We start from the raw sequence: 25,944 nt of genomic DNA, 5'->3' as shown, positions 1-25,944 counted from the left end.
CAAAGTTTTCAAGAGTCTATACTTGCTTGAAGGGTGGGAGAGGCTAGTCCTTACAATGTCCAATGGTCACAGCTAAATGATTGATTGTATTGGAAAAGAGAGAAGAGATAGTACAGAGTATCTAGGGGAAAGGCACTATTCTTGCATTTTATTGCACAATTATTAATAGAATAAAAGGAAAAGGAAGCTGTAAGGACCTGCCCTAGCTGGTCCCTCAGGAAAGTGACTATTGACTTCATTGAATTGAATCTAAAGAACTTTTAATGAGAGAAAATGGTTGCAGTAAAGTCAGGCGGAATCTGAAGGTCCTATGCAAAGCACAAAACAATTCTTCCATTTCCCCAAACCCAATCCCCCTGACCAGTCCACCAACATGGTCTGATTATTCTTTCCTTCACATGGACTTTCAAGTCACTTCCACCCACCGCAGGGAGACGGAACCAACCAAATGGTTCCGTCCCAGGCACCTGATGGACCCCAAAAGGTTCCTGACGGAGCTTGGGCCATTTCCTGAGACTCTGGCTCACGACTCGACTGAGGACCTGGTGATCACCTGGGACAGGGCAGCTACTGGGGCCTTGGACCGCGTCGTGCCTTTGTGGCCTCTGACCCAATGCCGATCTCGTCTAGCTCCTTGGTTTTCCGAGGAGCTAAGAGAGATGAAGCGTCGGAAAAGACGCCTGGAGAGCAATTGGAGGACAAGCCAATCTGAATCTGACCGAACATAGGTGAGATCTTATATTAAGACCTACCTAGTGGCAATGCTAGGTCTAGCTACTTCTCCGCTCTTATTGCATCTGCAGAGAACTGCCCAGCCGCGCTGTTTAGGGTGACCCGCTCCCTACTTCAGGTGGGGGTATGGGAAGATCCCTTACAGGGTTGAGCTGAAGATTTTGTACAATTCCTGCATGATAAAGTCGCTCAGATTCGGGAAGGCCTGGACTCCGATTGGGTAGATCCAGGGGAGGAGACGGGGGTAGGTCTTGAGAGCGTTATCTGGGAAGAGTTTGACTCTGTGGCTCCTGAGGACGTGGACAGGATTCTGGGCAAGCTTAATGCTGCCACATGTTTATTGGACCCGTGTCCCTCCTGGTTGGTACTGGCCTTCCAGGAGGTTACACGAGGTTGGCTCCAGGGGATTATAAATCCTTCTCTGAGTGAGGGTGTCTTTCCCGCCGCCTTGAAAGAGGCGGTTGTGAAGCCCCTCCTCAAGAAGCCTTCCCTGGACCCAGCTATATTATCAAATTATCGTCCAGTCTCCAATCTTCACTTTGTTGTGAAGGTTGTTGAGAGTGTGGTAGTGCGACAACTACCCCGATACCTGGATGAAGTTGTCTATCTGGATCCATTCCAATCAGGCTTCAGGTCACGATACAGCACAGAAACAGCATTGGTCGCATTGGTTGATGATCTCTGGAGGGCTCGGGACAGAGGTTGCTCCTCTATCCTGGTCCTATTAGATCTCTCAGTGGCTTTTGATACCATCGACCATGGTATCTTACTGCACCGGCTGGAGGGATTAGGAATAGGGGGCACCGTGCTTCGGTGGTTCTCCTCCTTCCTCTCTGACTGTTCGGAGTTTGTGATGGCAGGGGGGCAGAGGTCGACCTCAAGGCACCTTATTTGTGGGGTGTCACAAGGGTCAGTCCTCTCACCCCTTCTGTTCAACATTTATGTAAAACCGCTAGGTGAAATCATCCGTGGTTTCGGGGTGAGTGTTCATCAGTATGCTGATGACACACAGCTATACATCTCCACCCCAGACCACCCCAATGATGCCCTTGCTGTGATGTCCCTTTGCCTGGAGGCCGTGTGGATCTGGATGGGGAGAAACAAGCTCAGACTCAACCCCTCCAAGACCGAGTGGCTGTGGCTTCCGGTGTCCTGGTATAGTCAGCTGGTACCATCACTGACAGTTGGGGATGAGATCTTGCTCCCCACAGAGAGGGCCCACAACTTGGGTGTCCTCCTGGATTCACGGCTATCTTTAGAAGATCATTTGATGGCCGTGGCCAGGGGTGCCTTTTATCAGGTTCTCCTGATCTGCCAGTTGCGTCCCTTTCTGGATCAGGACGCCTTGCGCACGGTCACTCATGCCCTAGTTCACCTCCCATATGGACTACTGTAATGCTCTCTACATGGGGCTTCCCTTGAAAAGCACCCGGAGGCTCCAACTGGTCCAGAATGTAGCTGCGGGAGTGATTATGGGCGCAGCTCTTGGCACCCATGTAACACCTCTCCTACGCGAGCTGCACTGGCTCCCGGTGGTCTTCTGGGTGTGATTCAAGGTGTTAGTTATCACCTTTAAAGCACTCCATGGCTTAGGACCTGGGTACCTACAAGACCGTCTTTTGCCACCAATAGCCTCCCACCGACCAGTTCGTTCTCACAGGGAGGGACTACTCAGGGTACCGTAAGTCAAATTATGCCAACTGGTGACTCCCAGGGGGAGGGCCTTCTCTGTGAGGGCTCCAACCCTTTGGAATGAACTGCCCCCTGAGATACGAAATATCCCTGATCTCCGTGCTTTCCGCCGTGCCCTCAAAACCCTGATGTTCCAACAGGCGAGGCTAAACATATGAACATGTGAATGTTTTTAAAATGTTATCTAATTTTAGGTTCTATTTAATTGGGCCAAACTATGTTATAATAATAATTTTTATTAGCAATTTTATGATGTTTGTGTATCTATATTTTTCTGACTCTACACCGCCTTGAGTCCTACGGGAGAAAGGCGGTATAGAAATATAATAAATAAATAAATAAACTCCTAGGCGGTGCCAAGTAAGCTCAAACATGGGCCAGTCCTGGAGGCTGGGGAAGGCCCAAATGAGGGCTCTGCATCAGAGGCAGAGATGGGGCCAGGGCCATTGGGGAGTGATGTGCAGACTTCGGAGCCTCCAGAGGCTGACAGTAGAGAGGCAGAGGAACAGGAGAATCCTGTTCCTAGTGCACATATAAGAAGAGTGCCAGAAGGCAGGAGCAGCTAAAGCAGAGAGGACGACTCAGGAGTAGGGCCAAGAGATGATTGGCCCCTCCCATAAGGCTTAAAAGGCCAGCAACGGCTCTTGGCCTTTTTGCCGGAAAACAACCGTTGAGAGAATTGCTTCTTGTTTGGCTGTAGTTATTTCTTCTGTTCCTGAACTGTGGCCAAGAAAAGCCTTTGGCAGTTTGCCTAATTATCCCAAGGTCAGAGATAAACTAAAGACTGGTGTTTTAAGGACTTTGTTTTCATTTCATTTAGAATACGCTGAGAATGAGTTAATTCTCAACTGTTTTAATAAAATCTCTTTCTTTTTTGGAACTGTTTTGCATTTAATATCAACTACGTGGGCCTGGGTCACAACAGAAATGCCTCCAGGTTAAAAGTGCCCAATGAACTGCATAAGCCTATTTCTCCCAAATGGCCCATCTTTGCTCAGTCTCATTCAACTTTTTGGATGTGTAAGCGCATGGTTGTAGCTGGTCTTGCTCATTTTTCTGAAGCAGGGCCGCCCCTATTGCCACATCGCTGGCATCTGCTTGTATGATGAATGGTCTCTCTGTGTCCGGGTGCTTTAGAATTGGTTCTGCTGAGAACAGCCATTTAAGTTTTTCAAATGCAGCTTGGCATTCCATTGTCCAATTCAAAGGCTGCTTCAGTTTTGGGTTCCTCTCCCCCTTTGTTTTTAAGAGCTTGGTAATGGGGAGGGAAATCTGAGCGAAAGCAGGGATAAACTGGTGGTAAAAGTTGGCGAATCCCAGGAAGCTTTGTAATTGTTTACACATGCGGGGTGGTCCCCAATCAAGTACAGCCTGCACCTTTTGAGGGTCCATTTCTACACCCAGGTGTGAAATGCAGTACCCCAAATAATTAATCTTTTCTTGGTGTAATTCATATTTAGAGAGTTTAGCATAAAGTTTGGCAGAGCTTGTTTAAAACAGCCCTGACTAGTTTTACATGTTCTGCTTTGGTCTCGGTATATATTAAAATGTCATTCGAGTAATAATGGGGGCGACCCGTCGCTCCCATGTAACACCCCTCTTGTGTGAGCTGCACTGGCTCCCGGTGGTCTTCCGGGTGCACTTCAAGGTGTTGGTTACCATCTTTAAAGCGCTCCATGGCTTAGGACCTGGCTATCTACAAGACCGCATTCTGCCACCGATTGCCTCCCACCGACCGGTATGCTCACACAGAGAGGGCCTCCTCAGGGTGCCGTCATCCAAACAATGTAGACTGGTGACCCCCAGGGGGAGAGTCTTCTCTGTGGGGGCCCCTGCCCTCTGGAATGAATTACCCCTGGACATACGAAGGATCCCCAACCTCCACGCCTTCCATCGTGCAGTGTTATTCCAGCAAGCTGCTCTGATGGGATAAATGATTTTAATTGGATCTTAATGGGGTTTTAAAATTGGTTTTAAAATGAGAGTTTTAAATTCGGCCCATGATTTAATTATTTTAATCTGCTCTTAAATTCTATTTTTGTACATTGTTTTTATTATGGCTGTTCACCACCCTGAGTCCTTCGGGAGAAGAGCGGTATATAAATTAAATTAAATAAATAAATAATTTAAGTAGACCAGGACTCCCTTATATAAATGCTCATGTAGTACTTCGTTTATTAATTGCATAAACATTGCAGGGGGGGGCTGGTAACCCAAAGGGGAACACTTTGAATTGGTAGCACCCAAGGGGTGTGTTAAAAGCTGTTTTCTCGTTCCCCTCCTTAATTCTGATTCGGTAGTAAGTTTCCCTTAAGTCCAGTTTTAAGAAAAATTTTCCTTTAGCAAAATGTGCTAGCATATATTTCATATGGGGTGGGGGGGACATGTTCTCCACACTGATTGTATTTAAATTTCTAAAATCCACACAGAGACGTTTTGAGCGATCTTTTTTTCTCTAAATAACATTGGGGCTGTGATTTTTGGTCGGGCTAGCTCAATAAAAGCCTTGCTAGGTTTTCTCAATGAATGCTGTCAGTTCTTCCAGCTCCCTCGGGGACACGCTGTACATCTTGGGTTTGGGGAGCTTGGCGCCGGATAAGATTTCTATCACACAGTCAGTGGAGCAATGGGGGGGGAGCTCATCTGAACCTGTTTCACTAAAAACTTCAGCCAAATCTTTGTATTCTTTGGGTATGCCCTCAGTTGGCATGGTGTAAGCAAGCATGGATGTTTCTCGGTGTTCTACCCCCTCAGTTTCTTTATGTGGATTCTTGGCAAAAGTCACGTGCATCTGAAATTTTATGATGCCTTGCTTCCAATTAATTTTGGGGTTCCATTTTTTCAGCCATGCAAGGCCCAAGACTAACGGCCATTCCATGCCAGGTGCCACTATAAATATAAGCATTTCTTCATGGCTCCCAATGCTTATTTGTAGAGGCTCGGTGGCAAAAGAAGCTGGCTCCCTCCCCCATGCTATTGATCCATCTACGTAGTTGGCAAAAAGTGATGGGGTTTTCAGCTTTCTTATGTTAATCCTCAACTTCCCTACTTGGATTGGGCTGATGAAGCAGTGGGTGCACTCTGAGTCCACTAAAGCAAGTGGGTAAACAGTTTAATTAGTTTGCTTACCAGTGGTTCATCCTCTGGATCGCTTCCGAATGAGTGTGATTCCTCCTGCTGAGATGCTGGAGTTTCCTCCCCAAAGAGGGAAGGGGATGGAAATTCTACAATCTCTCTGCTCCTCAGGGCAGTCTCCTTCCCATGCTGGCCAGGTTTCACAAGTTTCCCTCCCAGCAAGCGTTCTGATTTCTGGGCTGGTATTTGAGAATGACACTCTGCAGATCAGTGCCTCTCCTTTCCACACTTGACAGGCTGAGGATTTCAGAGACAATATACCGCTTGGTACTGGTTTCTGGCCATATTGATCTCAGCTTCTTCAGCGGTGAAGTACCACTTATGTAGGTGATTCGGTGTGCCTCGGGCCATGCGAGCATTGTATAGATACATGATGGCGAACCTACAGCACGCGAGCTGGAAGTGGCATGTAAAGCCATCTCTCCAGGCACATGGAGCCATTGCCCATTGCTCTTCTGGGTTCTGGCGTGCCAGTCAGCTGGTCTTCATGCGCACGGGAGTGCCAGAAACTGAAAGAGCAGTCGCCTGGTGTGCATGCGAACGCCAGGAAGATGATCTTCCTGTTTCCGGCATGCGCATGCATTCTGGCCACCTGGTCTGGTTTCTGGCATGCATGCATACGCGAAGAACAGCTCACGTGCCCAAAGATGCAGAGACGGGATCAGTGGTCGCTTCCTAGGGGAGCAGAGCTGTCAGCCAGGACCAGCAGGCTGGGGCTTCCCTCCCTCTCTGCCCGAGTGGGCTTCTTGTGCAGCCTCAGCCCTCCAGCCCACGGCGACACGACTCCATGGTTCAGAGCACCTGGCCAGCTCGGGCGCCCCAAAAGAGCAGCAGCAGTACCGCTGTTTGTTCTCAGTGGTGGTGGGGGGACAGTTCTCCTCCAGAATCCTGGCCACAAGTAGCAGGGTGAGAACCAGTCTGCAGCCCCAGAACAGTAGCAGGGGCAGGGCTGCATGTTCTCGGTGATGGGCAAGGGGGCGGCAGCAGTTCTCCTCCAGAATCATGTCCGCAAGCAGCAGGGTGAGAACCACTGCACAGCCCCACAGCCCCAGAAGATAGCAGGGGCAACGCTGCTTGCTCTCGGTGGCTGAAAAGGGGACAGTGGCCAGGATGCTGGAGGAGAAACCTCACTCTCCAGCCACCGAGAACAAACAACACTGCCGTAGGAGCGGAGTCCCTGCCCAAGGAATGTCTTTCCGGTGCCAGGGTAAAAGACACACCAAGAGAGGCTTGCCAGGCCCAAAATGCATGCATGGGGGGGGGCAGGATGCATACATTCTTGGGGGCAGGGGGAGCATGGGCGGGCTGTGCATGCATGCATGGGGGAACGTGGGGGTCACGATGCATGGGGAGTCAGGGTGCTGTGAGGGTCACATGTGCATGTGTGGGAGGGCAGGGCACATGGGGGGTGCAATTGCATTATGGGTGTGGTCGTGTGCATGCAACTCCCCCGTGTGACCCCCACTTTTGGCTCACAATGGCAAAACATTTAGCCATCACTGGTATAGATCATCACTCAGCCCATCCTTGAAACAGCTTACCAGAATGTCCTCTGGCCAGTTCACATGAAATGCAAGGTCCCAGAATTCTTCAGTATACTATGCCACTGGCCACCATCCCTGCTTCACCACCATAATGCAGTCGTGTGCTTTGCAATCTGTGAGGGGGTCCTCAAAATGTCATTGCAGACCATGAAATGGTCGAAGTCCCACAGTTCTGGTGCATTAGCGTTATGCAGGGTCACCATCCATCTGGCAGTGGCTCCCTCCAGGACTAGGGTAACAACTCACACTCGGGATCCTTGGTTTTGGAAATCACACCCATACTCTTGCATGTAGGTGAGCACGTGTGCCACAAAGAATCCTAACTGTTGCGGATCCCCATCAAACTTCACCCCAAGGGAGGGAGTTTCTCTTTCCAGTTGTGGGGCTCGGGGCTGGTTGGGAATGGGTGCCAGTGTACATGCTGCCCAAGGGGGAAGGTTTTCTGGGTCCTCTGCCACTGCTGCTACACCATCTGCTCAATTGGCAGGCTCCAGAGGGGGAGGGCTGGCCCCCCTGGTATCATCCATGGCTCCTGCCCTTTCAGCGCTCCTTGGCTGTCATTCTGGCTCCCCTTGAATGTTGAGATTTTCCAAAGTTTCCATCACCAACTGGGTTATATGCCTTTTCAGACGATCCTCTCTCAGTGGTGCTTCGGTTAGTTCCCCCTGGTCAGAGAGGGCTTCTAGCTCCAATTTCCACCCCGGTTTTCAGTTACCGTGGCTGAGGGTGACTCTTCTGGTTCTCCCATCTCAGCTGTCTTTCTTCCTGATGCCAATTGACCACTCATTCTCTCCAATGGGGTGCAAGAAGCAGGCATCCAGCTGGATGATGGTTGATATCTCTCCTCCCCCCAGCATTTGGCTTCTCCCTGTTCCTGTTGTGACCCATCAGCGGCCTGTGCAGATTGTGCAGCTGGCGCTTGAGTCGGACAGTGAGGAGGCTGGAGAAGATGTGATGCCAGAGACAGGGATTCAGCCAGGGCTTTCAGAACCTCCAGAAGCTCCTTTAAGTGAAGAGGAAGAAGAGGAGGAGCCTCTTCTCAATGCACAGGTGCGCAGAGCTGCCAAAAGGCGGGAGTGGCTCCTCAGGAGGAGGTCTCCTCGAGAGTAAGGCTTGGGGCTAAGTAAGTAAGTAAGTAAGTCTTAGCCTATTTAAGGAGGAACGCCGCTTGCAGCAAGCTGTAGGGAACAATTTTAGTTCAATCTCCTTCGCGTCTGGATTCTTTGCAAAATTGTTTCTGGGCTTTCTGCCAACTCTAGTTAGACTGTGATTATCTTATCTTAGAATTCTGGTAGGCTGTTAAAACAGTATTAACAGCCTTTGAATGATAAAGACTAAGTTATTTGAGTAAAATAAGCTTTGTATAGAGTTTGTGTGTGCTGCGTTCTTTGGGGTCCGTAGCTGGGGCAGAACAGTTCCCTGTTTTGTTCGGACATGGTTTGCAGGGTCCCCTCAGTAGAGGGAAGATTGTGTCAAGTTTAAAAGCCATATTAGGCTGCCACCATGCTGCCACCTTCTCATGTGTGGGAAAGTAGGAGAGGGGATTTAGCAGAGGGATTTTCTTTAGACATAATAGCATTCTTCCTATCAGTCAAGGTCAGGGTGATCCTGCATCTGGAGAAGGAGTGGTTGGAGTGCTGTCTCGAGATGGGATGGATGGTGATTGGAGCATGTGATCATCTGAGGACTGAGGGGATTGTTTGGGGTTTTTTGATTTACTGAGGGAAAACCCAAACCTATCAGATTCGGGTTTTCCCAGATGTGCCAGTTTACTTATTCTAGTAAATAGAACTTTGAAAAATGCTTGCTTCAGAGTTTCACTTGGAGTTGGGGGGGTTTCTGGAATGTTGACATTAACCCGAATCCCTCTTGAAGCACCCTGAAAGGGGGCTGTCAGTGGTGCTGAGCCCCAGCATCTACCTAAACCTCGGTGGTGCAAAAACTCAGTGAAAATGGAGGAGAAAGAAGAGATCGCAGAGGGGGCCGTGGAGATGGATACTCAAGGATTTATCGACACCCTGGTTTCTCCTTCTGAAGAAATGGTGCGAGCTATTGAGGTTGCAGAGGCGGCCCAAAGGCTAGGCACTCGGCCCAAGGAGTCGGATTCCTGGAAAAGTTGCCAGTCTGATCCAACTCCAGAAAGGGGACCAGAGGAGGGACTGCCTGGATGTAGTGCCACTCCCAGCCCAATGAAGTTGCCCCATGAGCCAGAGTGGAGAAGAGGGACAGCTTTGGGATCCGGAGACTCCCAGGACTGGAACCTGTTGCCCCCCTCACAAAGCCAATCATTGACCAGGCTCCCTGAGCGTTTTGAACAGATGGAAGTGGGAAGTTATGCATCTCCCTCCCAACCTCTTCAAGTGAGATTGACCTTAGCACAACCACCGTTCACCTTCCCCAATCCAGGACCTGGCAGAGGAATTAGCGGGGCGCAAGCACCTCTCTACCTGGCCAGGGATGAAGTGAGGAACGGATCAGTGCAGCATGGGCATCCCACAACTAGGAGACGTCAGATGCAGGCGATATGGGGAATGCAAAACCCCCCTTCTGGGGCCCCTCACCAGCCTGCCTTTGTGGCTGCCATGTCCATAGCTCTAGACAGAGAAATTCACCCCTACCACAAAACCCCAGCAGTGAAGCCTCCTCAGAGAGCTTTAGCCAGACAGCCCCTTTCAAAGCCTGCTGAAGTCTCCCCCCCCCCTCAACCAGCAGGGGTGAATAAATGCTATTGGTGTGAACAACTGGGACATCGAGCTTCTGAGTGCCTGGCTCCTGCCCCAGTTCCACAACAGCGTCCAGCTACAGCTGCTCAAGGTAGAAGGGCTCCAAGGAAGACACCAGACACCAGTCAATTTGCCAGACAAGCTGTAGAGGTTCTCCTCCCCACTGAAAAGAGCAAGGAACCTCTGGCCAAAGAAGCCCTTCCCGACGAGGCTAGCAGAGAAGAAAACCTGATGGTGAGTTCACCCATCCCCCCCATTTCAATTAAAGTGAAACTGATGGTGCCAGAGACGGGGAGCAAGGAGAACTGCCAGCAATAATAAATACAGGCTATACCAGATGTTTAATTGGACTTCCAATTTTTGAACAATTGGGGATCAAAACAAGAGCCTTAAAGCGCCCAATTAAATTTCACCAGGTGGATGGGACATTAATTGGAGGAGTCCCAACCACCCAAATTACTGAACTGGTTAGATTAGAAATTGGAAGACATCATGAACTTATACGATTTATAGTAACCCCAAAGATGTCAGAATCTGTCATACTGGGCCTGGCTTGGCTGGACAAATGGGACCCCACCATTAAATGGGAAGATGGATACCAGAAAATCATAATGGGTGTCGGCCTACTACCCCCTGTCCCTCCTCCCAAGGAACAGCCTACCCATAAGGGCCAGCTGCCAGAAACAGCAGCCGCTGGTTCAGACAGGTCTCCAGGTGAACCCGATTCCTAAGGTATATACAGACTTAGCCGAAGCATTTAGCAAGGAGGAATGTAACATCCTCCCCCCACCACTGGTCCACAGATTGTGCCATCAAATTAAAAACAGGAGCCAAGTTGCCAAAACCCAGGATGTACTCTATGATGCCTGCTGAAATGACCAAGCTGAGGAAGTACATTGACACCAACCTAGCCAGAGAGTACATCGAGCCTGCGAAATCCAGGGTGGCCGCCTCTATATTGTTTAAAGAGAATAGATGAGAAGCTGCGATTATGTGTTGATTTTCGTAATATCAATGCAGTTTGCATATAAAACACCTACCCCCCTGCCACTAATGAAAGACTTGCTGAACCACTTGTCAAAAGGCAAGACTTTCACTAAGTTAGATCTAAGGGATGCCTACTACCGGGCTCGCATAAAGGAGGGAGACAAATGGAAGACTGCTTTTAACTGCCCCCTGGGCAGTTTCCAATTCCGGGTCATGCCTTTTGGACCCCAAGGGCCCCCGCCGTCTTCATGCAACTGATCAATTAAGTTCTGCATGAACACCTGTATAAGGGAGTCCTTGTTTACCTTGAAAGCCAATGTAGAGGACTATGTTAAAAGCTGCGCCACCTGCGCCACCATGAAGTCCAGACCACGGAAGCCTCCTGGGCTTCTCCAGACCGTGGCCGAACCCACAAACCCTGGGAGAGATTGCAATGGACTTCATAGTCAAACTTCCTGACAGCAGAGGGAACAAGGGGATTTGGACTGTCATTGATTTATTCTCCAAACAAGCACACTTCACTGCCTGCAATGGACTACCTTCGGCCAAGAAGCTGGCAAAACTTTTTGTGAAGAATATCTACAGAGTACATGGAGTTCCAAGGACAATAATATCAGATTGTGGGGTCCAGTTTACTGCTAAATTCTGGAAGGAGTTCCTGCAATCCATTGGGTCATCCCAGGGGCTTAGCTCAGCTTTCCACCCAATGACTAATGGATCCACTGAAAGATTGAACACAATGGTAGAACAATATATTAGATGTTATGTAAATTATCAACAAGAAAACTGGGCAGAGTTATTACCGTTCGCAGAAGTGGCTTATAATAATGTAATACACAGTAGTACTGGGTTGACTCCTTTTCAAATAACTATGGGCATGGATTTTGTGCTGATGCCTGAGTTGCCTAGAGAGCCACCCACTTCCATGTCCCTAACAGAATGGGTGACCTCATTAAAAAAGGGTTGGGAGAATACTAAGAAAGTTTTAGCTGAATCAGCAGAAAAATATAAGGCCCAGGCCGACAAACACCGGTCTCTCCAACCACCTTTCCGAAGAGGAGATCAGGTGTATATGTCAACCAAATACCTAAGATTGAGGTTGCCTATCAAGTAGTTTCGACCCAGATTCACAGGTCCTTCCCTATAGTGAAAGTGATTAACCCAGTGACTGTCCAACTTAGCCTCCCTCGCATATTAGGGAAAATGCACCCAGTTTTTCACAATAGACTGTCTAGACTCTTCTTAAAAACCTCCAGTGATGGAGCGCCCATGATTTCTTGAGGCAAGTTGTTCCACTGGTTAATTGTCCTCACTGTTAGGAAATTTCTCCTTAATTCTAGGTTGCTTTCTCTTTGATTAGTTTCCAACCATTGTTTCTTGTCCTACCCTCTGGTGCTTTGGAGAATAATTTGACCCCCTCTTTTTTGTGGCAACCCGTCAAATACTAGAATACTGCTATCATGTCACCCCTAATTCTTCTTTTCTTTAGACTAGTTAAGCCTACATCCTGCAGCCATTCTTCATATGTTTTAGTCTCCAGGCCTTTGATCATCTTAGTTGCTCTTCTCTGAACTTTACCAAAGTCTCAACATCTTTTTTTTGGTTTTTTTGGTGACCAAAATTGGTTGCAGTATTCCAGGTGTGGTCTTACTAGGATTTTATAAAGTGGTACTAATACTTCATGTGATCTTGGTTTGTTTGTTTTTTTGTCTGTTTTTTGTTTCTGCTTTAATTTATATGCCGCCAGGAGTTTTGGCTGCTCCTGCACACTGTTGGCTCATATTCAAGTGATCATCCACTAGGACTCTAAGGTCCCTCTCACAATTACTGTTTTTGAGCCAGATCTCTCCTAATCTGTACTTATACCTTTGATTTTTCCTGCCTAAATATAAAACTTCGCTTTTCTCCGCATTGAAATTCATTTTGTTGGATGGGGCCCATTGTTCAGGTTTAACAAACTTTTAAAAGTTTCTTCTTCCAGTGTATTGATGGATTCCATTTTTTTAGCCAGGCAAGCTAGAATGGTGTCAATCATGCCAGGGCCCACGATGAAGCTTATAGTTTCCTTGTGGGACCATATCTTTAATTTTATGGGTTCTGTTAAAAATGTGGCAGGGTTCCCCCTGCTAGGGTCCCATCCACTTGGGAGAATGCTAGGAAAATACATATATACAATGTACCATGAGGGATTCATTGGAATAGAATAGAATAGAATAGAATAGAATAGAATAGAATAGAATAGAATAGAATAGAATAGAATAGAATAGAATAGAATAGAATAGAATAGAATCAGAGTTGGAAGGGACCTTGGAGGTCTTCTAGTCCAACCCCCTGCTTAGGCAGGATACCCTACAACAGGGGTCGGCAACCTTAAACACTTAAAGAGCCACTTGGACCTGTTTCCTACAGAAAAAAAACACACTGAGAGCCACAAAACTTGGGTGGGTGTAGCCAACTCGATGTCACTCACTCTCACCCAGTCACATGACCACCTCGCCACGCCTACCCAGCCACAAAACTATTCTCTATGTCTTTCTCCCTCTCTCCCCCTCTCTCTCCCCCTCTTTCTGTATCTTTGTGTCTGTCCCTCTCCCTATCTTCCCCCTCTCCCCCCTCTGTGTCTCTCTCCCACGGTATCTTTCCCTCTCCCTCTCTTCCCCTCTCACACCCCCTCTCTAGGTATCACTCTGTATGTGTCTCTCTGTGTGTCTCTCTCACCCCCTCTTTGTGTATCACTCTTGTGTGTCTCTCTCTCTATGTCTTTCTGTGTGTGGGTGTCTCTCCCTCCCTTCGGGTGACCATCCTCCTCCTCCCTCCTCCTCTCGTAACTCCCTGGCCAGCTGTGGCTGAGCCAGGAGCATTCGCATGCACAAGGAGACCCTCCTCAAGCGAGTGCCAAAGTGCAGCAAAGGTGTGCATGGGGTGGGCAGCCGCTCGCTTAGGAGGGTCTTAACAGGACGTGGCTTCTCTCCTGCACTAATGCTCCTGCCATCGCTTTGCCGTGTCATCACCCCCCCCAGGAGCTTTTCGGCCAAGCATGGAGGGAGAGAGAGAAAACATGCATGTGTCTTTCCTGAGGGTGTAACTTTAACTCTGTTGAGGCAATTGAAAAGTTCATGTGGATGTATAATAGTTGCATATTAGGAAGTCATGTGAATTGCAAAAGCAATATGTTACTCTCTCTCTTATACAACATAAATAGTAATTACTTTGGGGATTTGTATTGCCATTTCAAAGTGAGGAGTTTCCATTCCTGTCCCATCACTGGTTGGCCCGGCCCCTCTTATTTCTTTTTTGGACTCCAGCCTGAAGTGGCAGGAAGCACTTTGCTCCTGCACTCTCCGGCGACCCTCTTCCCCCACCTCCTCTCAGGATGCCTGGGCCAGCTGTGGCTGAGCTGGGAGTATGCGCACACGCGGGGAGACCATCCTCAAGCGAGTGTCAAAGCTCAGGAAAGGCGTGCGGGGGGCGGGCAGCAGCTCACTTAAGGAGGGTCTCTCCACACGTGCGCACACTCCCAGCTCAGCCACAGCTGGCCAGGGGGTTATGAGAGGAGAAGGGGGAAGGAGAGTGCAGGAGCAAAGCTGCCCTGTTCCTGCCTTCAGACCACATTTGCACATAAGGCAGCCTTTGCTTCCTACCGCTTCTGGCTGGAATCCAAAAAAGAAATAAGAGGGGCGGGGTGAACCAGTGATGGGACAGGGAGAGACAGCAGAGGGCCCAAAGAGCTGTTTGTGACTCTGGAGCTGCAGGTTGCTGACCTCTGCCCTACACCACTTCAGGTTATCCAATCTCTTCTTAAAAACTTCCAGTGGTGTAGCATTTACAACTTCTGGAGGCAAGTTGTTGTGGCCCGTCAGCGGCCTGGGCAGATTGTAGCTGATTCCGACAACGAGGAGGCTGGTGTGGTGCTGCGCCAGCAGCCTGTGCAGCTGGTGCTCGAGTCGGACAGTGAGGAGGCTGGAGAAGATGGCAGGGATTCAGCCAGGGCCTTCAGAACCTCCAGAAGCTCCTTTATGTGAAGAGGACGAAGAGGAGGAGCCTCTTCTCAATGCACGGGTGCGCAGAACTGCCAAAAGGCAGGAGTGGCTCCTCAGGAGGAGGTCTCCTCGAGAGTAAGACTTGGGGCTAATTGGACACTCCCTTATCCTATTTAAGAAGGAACGCCGCTTGCAACAACCTGTAGAGAACAACTTTAGTTCAATCTCCTTTGCATCTGCAAAATTGCTTCTGGGCTTTCTGCCAACTCTAGTAAGACTGTGATTACCTTATCTTAGAATTCTGGTAGGCTGTTAAGACAGTTCATTAACAGCCTTTGAATGATAAAGACTAAGTTATTTGAGTAAAATAAGTTTGTGTGTGCTGTGTTCTTTGGGGTCCGTAGCTGGGGCAGAACATAAGTTGTTCCACTGATTAATTGTTCTGTCAGGAAATTTCTCCTTAGTTCTAATTTGCTTCTCTCCTTGATTAGTTTCCACCCATTGCTTCTTGTCCTGCCCTTGGGTGCCTTGGAGAATAGCTTGACTCCCTCTTCTTTGTGGCAGCCCCTGAGATAGTGGAACACTGTTATCATGTCACCCCTAGTCCTCCTTTTCATCAGACTAGAACTAGGAAAAAAATCTTCATAAAGATTAGCTTCATGTTTGAGGAAGCTTCTTGCAAGCAGTAATTGCAAAGGTATGGCATATCAATATTTTTCCAATCAGGTATTCCCCCCCCCACACTTCCCTAATAGCAGTATAATGTTTGCACAGTGCGGTGGTAATTGGATTATGGAAAAGGGGGATATCCAGTGGTCGGATTCAAATAATTTAATTACCGGTTCTCTGCCCTAATGACCATTTTAAGTATAAAAAAAACCCATATTAAGTATTATTTTCAGGGGATGTCTTACTTTACAGCAGGCAGTGGGAGTGGGGCGGGGCCTGCACATAATTCAGCACCTGGCACCCAGATGCCCTCACTTAAGTTTCTGTATATTTGACTCATACCATGGACAGTACAAATCTTATTATCTGTGTTAAGGTGATCGAGAATAGCAGACTTAACAGTATCAGAATGATGATGGTATATATTTTATATAGTTCGTCCCAAATTCAAACTTTATCATTTAACTATTTGGTGCAGAGACTTTAGGTTTTTCCTTATGGTTGAATTAAACTCCTATTCTCTACTGCTTGAAAAGTATACCAACTTAAAATGTATTGATCCGGTGCTAATCTATTCCACTATAGTAATGAAGCTGATGACAAATGCTATTTTTACTATTTGGGTGTCAAATTAAGGAGATGTAGCAGAGGATGCCATGTTAATGTATACTGTCAAAAATGAGGAGTTTGGTAGCACCTTTTCTGATTAACAATTTTTATCAAAAGGCAGAAGTTTTTTGTGAGCTGTATCTCACTTCATCAGAAAAGCTTCTGCCTGTTTTTTTTAAATGTTAGTCAGAAAAGGCATCGTACAGCCATATTCTTTCTGAAGTTAAGGAAAGCAGTTAATGTCTTTTCCCTGCCACCAAGCATCACAGGTTGGTATGAAAACAATCACCAATCATTCTCTCTAAAGTGGTGATGAAAAAGGATGGGACAGATTGAATGGAAAGTTTAGTGATCTGTCAAGTTGTTTAACAGTTGGCAAACACTTAAAGGAAAGGAATGAGAAAAGGACAAAGCAGGAGGGGCTTCTCCCAATGCTCTTGCTAATGCAACTGCTCCAGTGGTGGGTTTCAAAAATTTTTACAACTGGTTCTGTGGGCATGGCTTGGTGGGCATGGCATGGCTTGGTGGGCAGGGGAAGGATACTGTAAAATCTCCATTCCCACCCCACTCCAGGGGAAGGATACTGCAAAATCCCCATTTCCTTCCGATCAGCTGGGATTTAGGAGGCAGAGAATAGATGGGAGTGGGGCCAGTCAGAATTTTTACTACCGGTTCTCCGAACTACTCAAAATTTCTGCTACCGGTTTTCCAGAACTGGTCAGAACCTGCTGAAACCCACCTCTGAACTGCTCCCTTGTGCCTTTTCTGAAAGAAAAAAAAAATGCCCAACGGAACATGGGTGAATAAGATCATATAATGAAGCTGGAGGAGCAATGGTATGCTGCAAGGGCATGGCTGTGAAAGTGACCAATAAACTTCCAGTTCTCTTGTCCAGGGGCACCCAGAAGAAGCAGCTGCAGCTATCAAAACAGCAATGGAATAAGCAAAATTATGCTGATCCTCCCATGGTGCATTGCACAAAAAGCCCAAGGGAACTGGACCTGAGAGCATGTTGAAAAATTAATAAAAGTAGTAAAAACAGTAACAGTTTCTCTGGCTCTAAGAAACTCATTATCATCTGAAGCATTAAAAAAACCTGTAATACACTTAGTAATGGCAGAATCAGAAATATATAGCTGGCAGAACCCAACTTCCCAGTATAAATTGATCTTTCGTGCAGCACAAGATTCAAACAGACTTTCAAAAGAATATCAAACTAGTGTTGAAATAACACATTCAATGCTCTTTTTCATAACCGGAAAACCTACATTTAAAAGAAGCTTGTCAAGGGATATAGAAAGCACCAATGAGGCTTCTATACACAGACACCTCTGTAAAAACCAGTTGTTGGCTCCTGTCTGCAACTCCAGCTAAAAGGATCTTGGAAGGAATGCATCAAAGGCAGGGAGACATCAGTTTGAGAAACTAACAGTGGCTGGCAGATCCCCACCATTGACTATGTCAACTGATGATGAAGAAAGTAATGAGACAGGTCTTTTTTTTTTTTAATTTGATTTATATGCCGCCCTTCTCCGGAGACTCAGGGCGGCTTACAATGCGTTAAGCCTTCATACTTTTGTATATTTATACAAAGTCAGCTTATTGCCCCCACAAACTGGGTCCTCAATTTACCTACCTTAGAAAGGATGGAAGGCTGAGTCAACCTTGAGCCTTGGCGAAATTCGAACCTGCAGTAATTGCAGACAGCTGGTGTTAATCACAATGCTATCAGTCTGCTGAGCCACCAGGCCCAGTCAGGTCTTGTCAGGAGAAGTGGGAAATAATGGATATCAGAGGATAACTTTAGGCTTAGTTATTAGCTGGGATGAGACAAAGATCATACACGACGACATTGCATTAAAAAAAGCAGTTACAGGTAGTCCTCGACTTACGACCACAATTGAGCTCAAAATTTCTATTATGAGGTGAGATATTTGTTAAGCGAATTTTGTCCCACTTTACAACCTTTCTCATTACAGTTGTTAAGTGAATCACTGCAGTTGTTAAGTTTGTAACAGTTGTTAAGTGAATCTGGCTTTCCCATTGATTTTGCTTGTTGAAAGGTTGCAAAAGGCAATCACATGACATTGGGACACAGCAATAGTCATAAGTACAAACCATTTGCCAAGCATCTGAATTTTGATCAAATGATCATGGGATGCTACAAAGGTTGTAAATGTAAAAAATGGTCATAAGTCACTTTTTTCAGTGACTCCATTGTAACTTTGAACAGTCACTAAATGAATTGTTGTAAGTTGAGGACCACCTGTACTATATTCATTAGGGGAAACTAATGAAGACTCCTATATGAACCCATACTTGCCTGGTATTTAAACTTGAAGGATTTCTAATTTCTAGATCAAAGGAATAGTAATTCTTTGAATTCTGTGCAAGATCAGTAAAATCTTGCCAATCTCAGTCAAGTAGAATTTTTCCATTCTGTGTCAGCTCCACCCTCATGCTTTGCAATTGTCTTTTTGGTGACAGAAAAATAACTCTTCAAACTTTTCATTTCAATCTTTTTTTTTAATGGGGCGCAGGGGAGTGTCAGCTCCCCAAACCTTGCAAGTGGCATTTTCACTCCAGGATCAAATGCAGCCAGGTTAGAAGGGAGGTGGATCCCAAAGTACAATGACAGATTATGCGAATCCTGCAGAAATGGCTAATCAATCACCAGGCGGGGTGTGAGCAGAATCTAATTGATCTCTGAGCTCGCTTTGGAAATTCCTTCTAAACAATGCTTATCAAAGGTGTCTGGATCAGGACACACAAGCCCAGGCGGGAGTAGGACTAATGCATGCACTGAATCCAGGAGCCAGAATTCTGCCAATGAGAACACTGCCATCCACAAACTTTACACAACTACAGTATTACAAAAGGAAAAACAAAAATCACTTTGCTTTGGTTTCAAAAAACTGGTACAGAGCTGGAAATAAGTGGATTCAATTCCTGTAACCAGCTGCTGCTGTATATTTGAATTTCTAAATTAAAAAACATTCAGATAGACTAAGCTATGATTAATCTCTTTCCTTATTTTTCTACTTAGCTTGTTTTTCATTTCTTCGCTATCTTTTTTGCAAGTTATGCCCTTTGTGCTTTTTATTTGTTTTCCTTTTTTAATCTTATTTTTAATCTGTTACCATTAGATTAAGTCAAATTAGGTTAATTATTGCTAGATTCTTCAGCACCTGGAGACTTGAAAGGTTTTCTTTTGTCCTCTTTTACTTTATTAGTAAAGTCCTTAGCTGGAAAGGGGTTATCTGCTACCTGTCTGTATAGTTTCTTTCGCTGATAATAAATAAATTAAACAAATTAACAAATTTAGAAATGATTAGTAAATACTTGGATAGGAGATGCCCACGAAAGAATAGACTGTAGATTAGACTGGGAATTAAAGAAAGAAAATCTCAGAGGGCAATGGCAAACTATTTCTGTATGGTTGCCAAGACTATCCAGAAAGGCAGCTCTTTGTCATGTTAAACTTTGGTTCAGAAACAAAGTTATAGTATTTTATTGGTAAAAATCCAAAGCCTAACTTGCTGATGAATGTACTGGAGATCTAGCATAAAATTTGCAAAACCTGAATTACAGATGGTGCTTAGAAATTAAAGTACCTACTATATTGCCAAGAAAATATTGCAGAAGAAAACATTATAAAATATTTACAAGAGAGAAATTTGCCAGATGTACTAGAGGAAGATAGGGAAATGTTGAACGACAAAATTACTTTAATAGAGTTGAAAGAGGCAATCAAAAAACAAAAAAATAATAAAACCCCAGGGCCAGATGGAATTTCAACAGAATTATATAAAACGTTTCAAGAATCTTTAGAAGAAATTATGTTGGAAATATATAATGAGGTATTGGAGAGAGCTAAAATGCCAAACTCATGGATGGAGGCATGGATAACATTAATCCCAAAAGAAAATTCAGAAACCAACACATCCAAAATTATAGGCCAATCTTGCTGTTAAATGCTGAATACAAAATTTTGGCAACAATAATGGCAGAAAGACTAAAAATAATCCTAAACAAAATTATTCATTCGGAACAAAATGGGTTTTTTCCCAAATGACAAATTAAAAACAATACAAGAATTATAATGAATATATTAGAGTATTATGAGGCCCATCCCACCCAATTGGCATTAATATTGGTGGATGCACAGAAGGCGTTCGACAACTTGAATTGGCATTTTTTAACTAGTAAATTAATTGGGATGAAATTTGGCAAAAATTTATAGAAATGATTAAGGTTCAAACCAAACTGCAAGAATTATGTAAATGGAGACCTAACGGAAAAAGTCAATATAAATAAAGGGGTTAGGCAAGGATGTCCATTATCTCCGCTCTTATTCATTCTTTCATTAGAAGTTTTATTGACTCAGATAAGGGGAAATAAGGAAATAAAAGGCTTAAAAATTTAAAAAGAAGAATATAAAACACAGGCCTTTGCGGATGATATGGTGTTCATAATAGAGGATCCTTTGGAAATGGGAGAAGTGCTACTACAGGAAATAGAGAAATTTGGCATAGTTGCGGGCTTAAAAATAAACAAAAATAAAACAAAGATACTCACTAAAAATCTTACAAAAGGCCAAAATAAGAAATTAGAGGAGAAATTAGGAATTCAAATTGTAAAAAAAGTAAAGTATTTGGATATTTGGAAAAGGGCAAGAATATCTTCAATAAAGGAAGATAATTATTTGAAACTACTGCTGCAAATTCAAAAAGATTTAGCGAGTTGGGCGAAATTAAAAATATCATTGATTGGAAGAATTGCTACTATAAAGATGAATATTCTACCAAAAATTTTATATTTATTTATCTAACGGTACCTATAAAATTGGGGGAAAGCTTTTTCGAAAAATTGAATAAAATTATTAGTAAGTTCATATGGTTGGGGAAAAGGCCCAGAATTAAATTAAAACACTTACAAGATTCTAGAACTAAGGGTGGCTTTGGCCTCCCAGACTGAGAACTTTACCATCAGGCTGCAGTAATATCATGGCTCAAAGAATGGATAAATTTAAAAAATGGAAGAATACTAATGATTCGCATGCACGATTTACAGAGGGGTTGGCACGCCTTTATTTGGGAGGGAAAGAGCAAAGCCCACACATTTTCAAAGACATCAGGTAAGAGAAGTATAGTTAGAAATCTGGATGAAGATTAAAATAAATTTTTACACAAAAGTTCCAAGATGGTTATCGACGATGGAAGCTTTGGTATACCCCAATTTAATTGACTTAAACAAAATAGTAACCTATAAAGAGTTGTTAGATGGACAAGGAAATTTGAAATCCAAACAAGAATTATTAGAGGAAGGAATCAAAATAGATTGGTGGCCTTATTTATAGACCCAAACAAAATATAAAAAAGACTTAGAATTATATGGATTTCAAAATGGACAACAAGAAATGAATAAAATATTAACAGGGACAGATGAAAAGATAATTACCAAAACGTATAACTGTCTCCTCAAATTTAAAATGGAAGAGGAAACGGTGAAGGAAACAATGATAATTTGGATGAAAATTTTTGGATACAACATAGAATTGGAGTACTGGGGAAAAAAATGGGGAACAAATTATAAAATGACATTGTCGGCTGCCTATAAAGAAAATATTTATAAAATGTTCTATAGGTGGCATTTACCCCCGGTGAGATTGGCCAAGATGTCTCCAAACAATCCACTGCACTGTTGGAAATGTAATAATTCACAAGGGACATACTACCACATGTGGTGGACATGTCCCAAAGCAAGAGACTATTGGTTAAAAATCAAAAAATGATTGGAGGAAATGACTGGGGAAAAAATTAATATGAAACCTGAATTATAAAGGGATTATAAAAGAAAAAATGAGTAAAGAAATTCAATACCTCATACTCCACATAATTACGGCCGCCAAAATTTAATTTGCCCAAAACTGGAAACAACAATATGTTCCAACAAACACGATGATTATAAAAAAGGTGCTGGAGTGTGCAGAATCAGATAAACTAATGATGGAACTTAAGGGACAGAGAGGAAATGATTTATTATTAAACATGGAACAGATGGTATGATTGGCTGGAAAAATGAATGTAAAATTAATGGCTAGTGTATAGCAAAAGAGAAGATATTATAATGGAATGTTATATTTAATGTGTAGTAGGTATGTATATAAAATGTATTGATTATATGAATAAGTATATAACAAACAAAATGTATATGTATATAGTTGGCTGAAAGATAAATTGGACATTACTAAAAATGCCGGTATTGGAAAGCTGTAAAAGTGTAACTAAGATTTAAAGATGTAAATGTTGAATAAAAACATTTAAAAAAAAAAAGAAATTAAAGTACCTGAGACTCAAAATGATGATTCTCATTTTATCACATCATGCCTAGATCTAACTGCATTTGATGGCACTAAAGATACCAGCACTGAGTTTACAGATAGCATTGAAGAGGAAGTACAGCATGGCTCTCATCTACAGGTAAATCCTCACAGCATTCAAAGTGGGATATCTGCAATGGTGGTAAGGACAATGATGGTGTGAGCTATGCAAATGCTGAAAGTTTGGGGAACAGGGTGAACTTGAATTATTAGTACATAAGGGTAAATATGATATTGTTGCAATTACTGAAACTTGGTGGGATAAAACCCATGACTGGAACGTAGTGATAGAAGGATACTGTCAGATCCCATAGATCCCTATTGGATGCTGCCATTCTTGTGGGGGAGGCGGGCTGGATGTGTTCTTTAGTTTATAGCCTTTTTCCTGATGTCTATGTATCCTGTGCTTTGATTTACCTTCTGGGGAATGTAAAGGAGGAGGCCATCTATTTTGTCTCAGCTCTGAAGCCTTCAGCCTGGGAACAGCTTCTTATCACTTTCTCAGCCTGCGCTTCTCACAACAACTTCCCACCTGTGGATTGGCTCATTCAACATCGGACTGAGGGGAGGGGTTTCTAACTGCTTTATCCTAACTGAATTGTCTGGGAACTTTAGATCCTACTTTCTTTTGTCCTGCAATCACTCTCCTTCAATAAAAGGTTCCTTTTGAAATGCTGATGTTTCAAGACTCTTTAATTTCTTGAATAGAGAGGAGAGGCAGACTTTTACATAAAGCAGGATCTGCAAAAGTGATCAACTCGGAGAAGCAACTCGCTCTACCAAAGGGACCCTGCAAGCCATGTCCAAGCAAAGTGGCAAGCAAGGAGAGGGAGAATACTGGAGTGAAACCTCCACTACCACCCAGCCAGATGCAAGCTCCGTGTGCCCCATCGAAGACATTGAGGTGGTTTTGGAAGAGTCCACAAAGCCAACATGGTTGATTGGAGTGGGGAAGAAAGACAGCTAGGATGGGAGAACCAAAGGCGTCACCCTCACCCATGGCAGCTGGCAAACAGGCTGGAAATGTGAGCTGGAAACCCTGTCAGACCAGAAAGAACTGACCAAGGAACTGGCTGGATGCGATTGGCTCAAAAGACTTGCATTGTGATTTGTGATAGAGGCTTTTCAGAATCTAAGAGCCACGGGGGAACTGGGAGAGAGAGGAGGCGAGATGGCAGCAGCAGCCGATGGAGTCAGAGCCGCCACCCCGGATCTGACAGCCACAGATCAGCTGGACAGTGTGGCGGGAGCAGCAGCCATCCCGGCAAACCCACCCCACGCAGCGCCAGCTCTTGCGAACATCCCTGGCCAGCCCAGAGCTCCGCAGCTGGAAAGGAACCACCACCACCACGGGAGTGAAGTACGATGGCAACCCTCAGCAGTTGGGGTTTTTCCTGGCACATGTCCTCACATACATGCAAGAATACAGGAGGGAATTCCAAACCCAGATCACCCGAGTTCAAGTCATCACCCTAGCCCTGGAAGGGGTGACTGCCCACTGGATACTGACCCTCCACAATGCTGATGCCCCTGAATTGCGGAATTTTGACCATTTCATGATGACTCTCTGACATCGTATCAAGGACCCTCTGGCAGACCAAAAAGCCCACAACCACATCAGAACCATGAAGCAAGGCCGCCCGCTGGTAGCTAAGTACACTGAAGAATTCTGAGACCTCGCTTGCCAAGTAGACTGGCTGGAGGACATCCTGGTGAGGTGGTTTAAGAATGGGCTGAATGATGACCTCTACCACGCCTACCTAGCCCAAGGGGCCCCAAACAGCCTTCACGACTGGTATATCCTGACCGAAGAAGTAGAAATCGACCTAACCAGAAACCAGTATTGAGCGGGAAGAGCCTGGAAGAGATCCTCTCCCTAGGGGAAGTGAGAGCCATCCAAACCGCAAACCGCTCCTGCACAGCGATCATCTGCCTTTTTCAAGTGCAGGAAGGAAGGGCACACACACCCAATGCTGCTCAAAAACCCAGTACTCTTCAATATCTTCATAAATGACTTAGATGAGGGAATAGAAGGGGAACTGATCAAATTTGCAGATGATACTAAACTGGCAGGAATAGCCAACACTCTAGGGGGCGGTGCTCATCTCTGTTTCAAAGCCGAAGAGCAAGTGCTGTCCAAGGACATCTCCGTGGTCATGTGGCCAGTATGACTAAACACCAAAGGCGCATGGAACACTGTTACCTTCCCACCAAAGGTGGTCCCTATTTTTCTACTTGCATTTTTTATGTGCTTTTGAACTGCTAGGTTAGCAGAAGCTGGGACAAGTAATGGGAGCTCATCCTGTTATGCGGCACTAGGGATGTTACACATAGATGTTACATATAGTTACATACAGATGTTACATATTTCATAAGCAAAAAAAAAAAAAACACCAAAAGAATACCTACAGATTAGGTGAAATCTGGCTTAATAGCAGCAACTGTGAGTGGGATCATGGAGTCCTAGTGGACAATCAATTAAATATGAGTCAGCAGTGTGCAATCAAAAAAGCCAATGCAGTCCTAAATTGCATTAACAGAAGGATTGAATCAAGATCACGCGAGGTACTAATACCACTCTATAAAGCTTAGTAAGGCCACAGCTAGAATACTGCATCCAGTTTTGGTCACCACAGTCTAAAAAGATGGTGAGACTCTACAAAGAATGCAGAGAAGAGCAACAAAGGGGCCTGGAGGCTAAAATATATGAAGAACCGTTGCAAGATTGCAAGAACTGGGCATAATTAGTCTAGTGAAGAGAAGGATCAGGGGTAACATGATAGCAGTGTTCCAATATTTGAGGGGCTGCCACAGAGAGAAGTGGGACAACCTATTCTCCAAAGCACCTGAAGAGTAGACAAGGAACAATGAATGGAAACTGATCAAGGAGCAATTCAACCTAGAAATAAGGAATATTTTTCTGACAATGAGAACAATCAACCAATGGAACAGCTTGCCTTCAGAAGTTGTGGGTGATTCATCACTGAAGGTTTTCAAGAAGAGACTTTCTGAAGTTGGATCAGACTGGTAACTTTTCCAGGAATCCGACTCCTTGGGCTAAGTGCCCAACCTTCGTGTTGCCTCTGCAGCTTCAATGGCTTGCACCGTTTCTTCAGAAGGAGAATACCGGGTCTCAATAAATCCTCCGGTATCTGCCTCCACGGCTCCCTCTGTGATCTCCTCTTCCTTCTCCATCTTCGCTGAGTCTTCACACCACCTGAGGTTAAGGTTGATGCTGGGGCTCAGCACCCCAGACAGCCCCCTTTCAGGGTGCCATTATTCATTTTAGAGATTCAGGTTAATGTCAGTATTCCAGAAAGTCCCCAACTCTAAGTAAAAACTCCAAGGCAGGCATTTCTGAAACTTGCATTTATTAGAGAAGGTAAACTGGCACATCTGGGAAAACCTGAATCTGAGAGTTCCAGGTTTCCCTTTGTAAATCAAAACCCCAAATCCAGCCCCTGCACCCATCACTCTGTCACATGGCCCAA

General features: G+C 45.0%; 1 protein-coding gene across 13 annotated transcripts in view; it reads left to right on the top strand.

The window, feature by feature from the left end:
- Positions 1-25,944, top strand: part of PDE4DIP (phosphodiesterase 4D interacting protein) — a 336,964-nt gene that overhangs the window by 148,311 nt on the left and 162,709 nt on the right. For all 13 annotated transcript variants that reach the window (XM_087891187.1, XM_087891190.1, XM_087891189.1 and 10 more), the window contains one exon: positions 22,465-22,553. In XM_087891187.1, coding sequence (XP_087747313.1) covers positions 22,465-22,553 — 89 coding nt within the window. The remainder of the gene's footprint in view (positions 1-22,464; positions 22,554-25,944) is intronic.

This window comes from Pantherophis guttatus, chromosome 3 (assembly GCF_059756535.1).
Source record: "Pantherophis guttatus breed Tessera chromosome 3, ASM5975653v1, whole genome shotgun sequence".
NCBI classification, from domain to species: Eukaryota; Metazoa; Chordata; class Lepidosauria; order Squamata; family Colubridae; genus Pantherophis; species Pantherophis guttatus.
The sequence above is the reverse complement of the archived record's forward strand: the minus strand, read 5'-3'. Positions and strand labels throughout refer to the sequence as shown.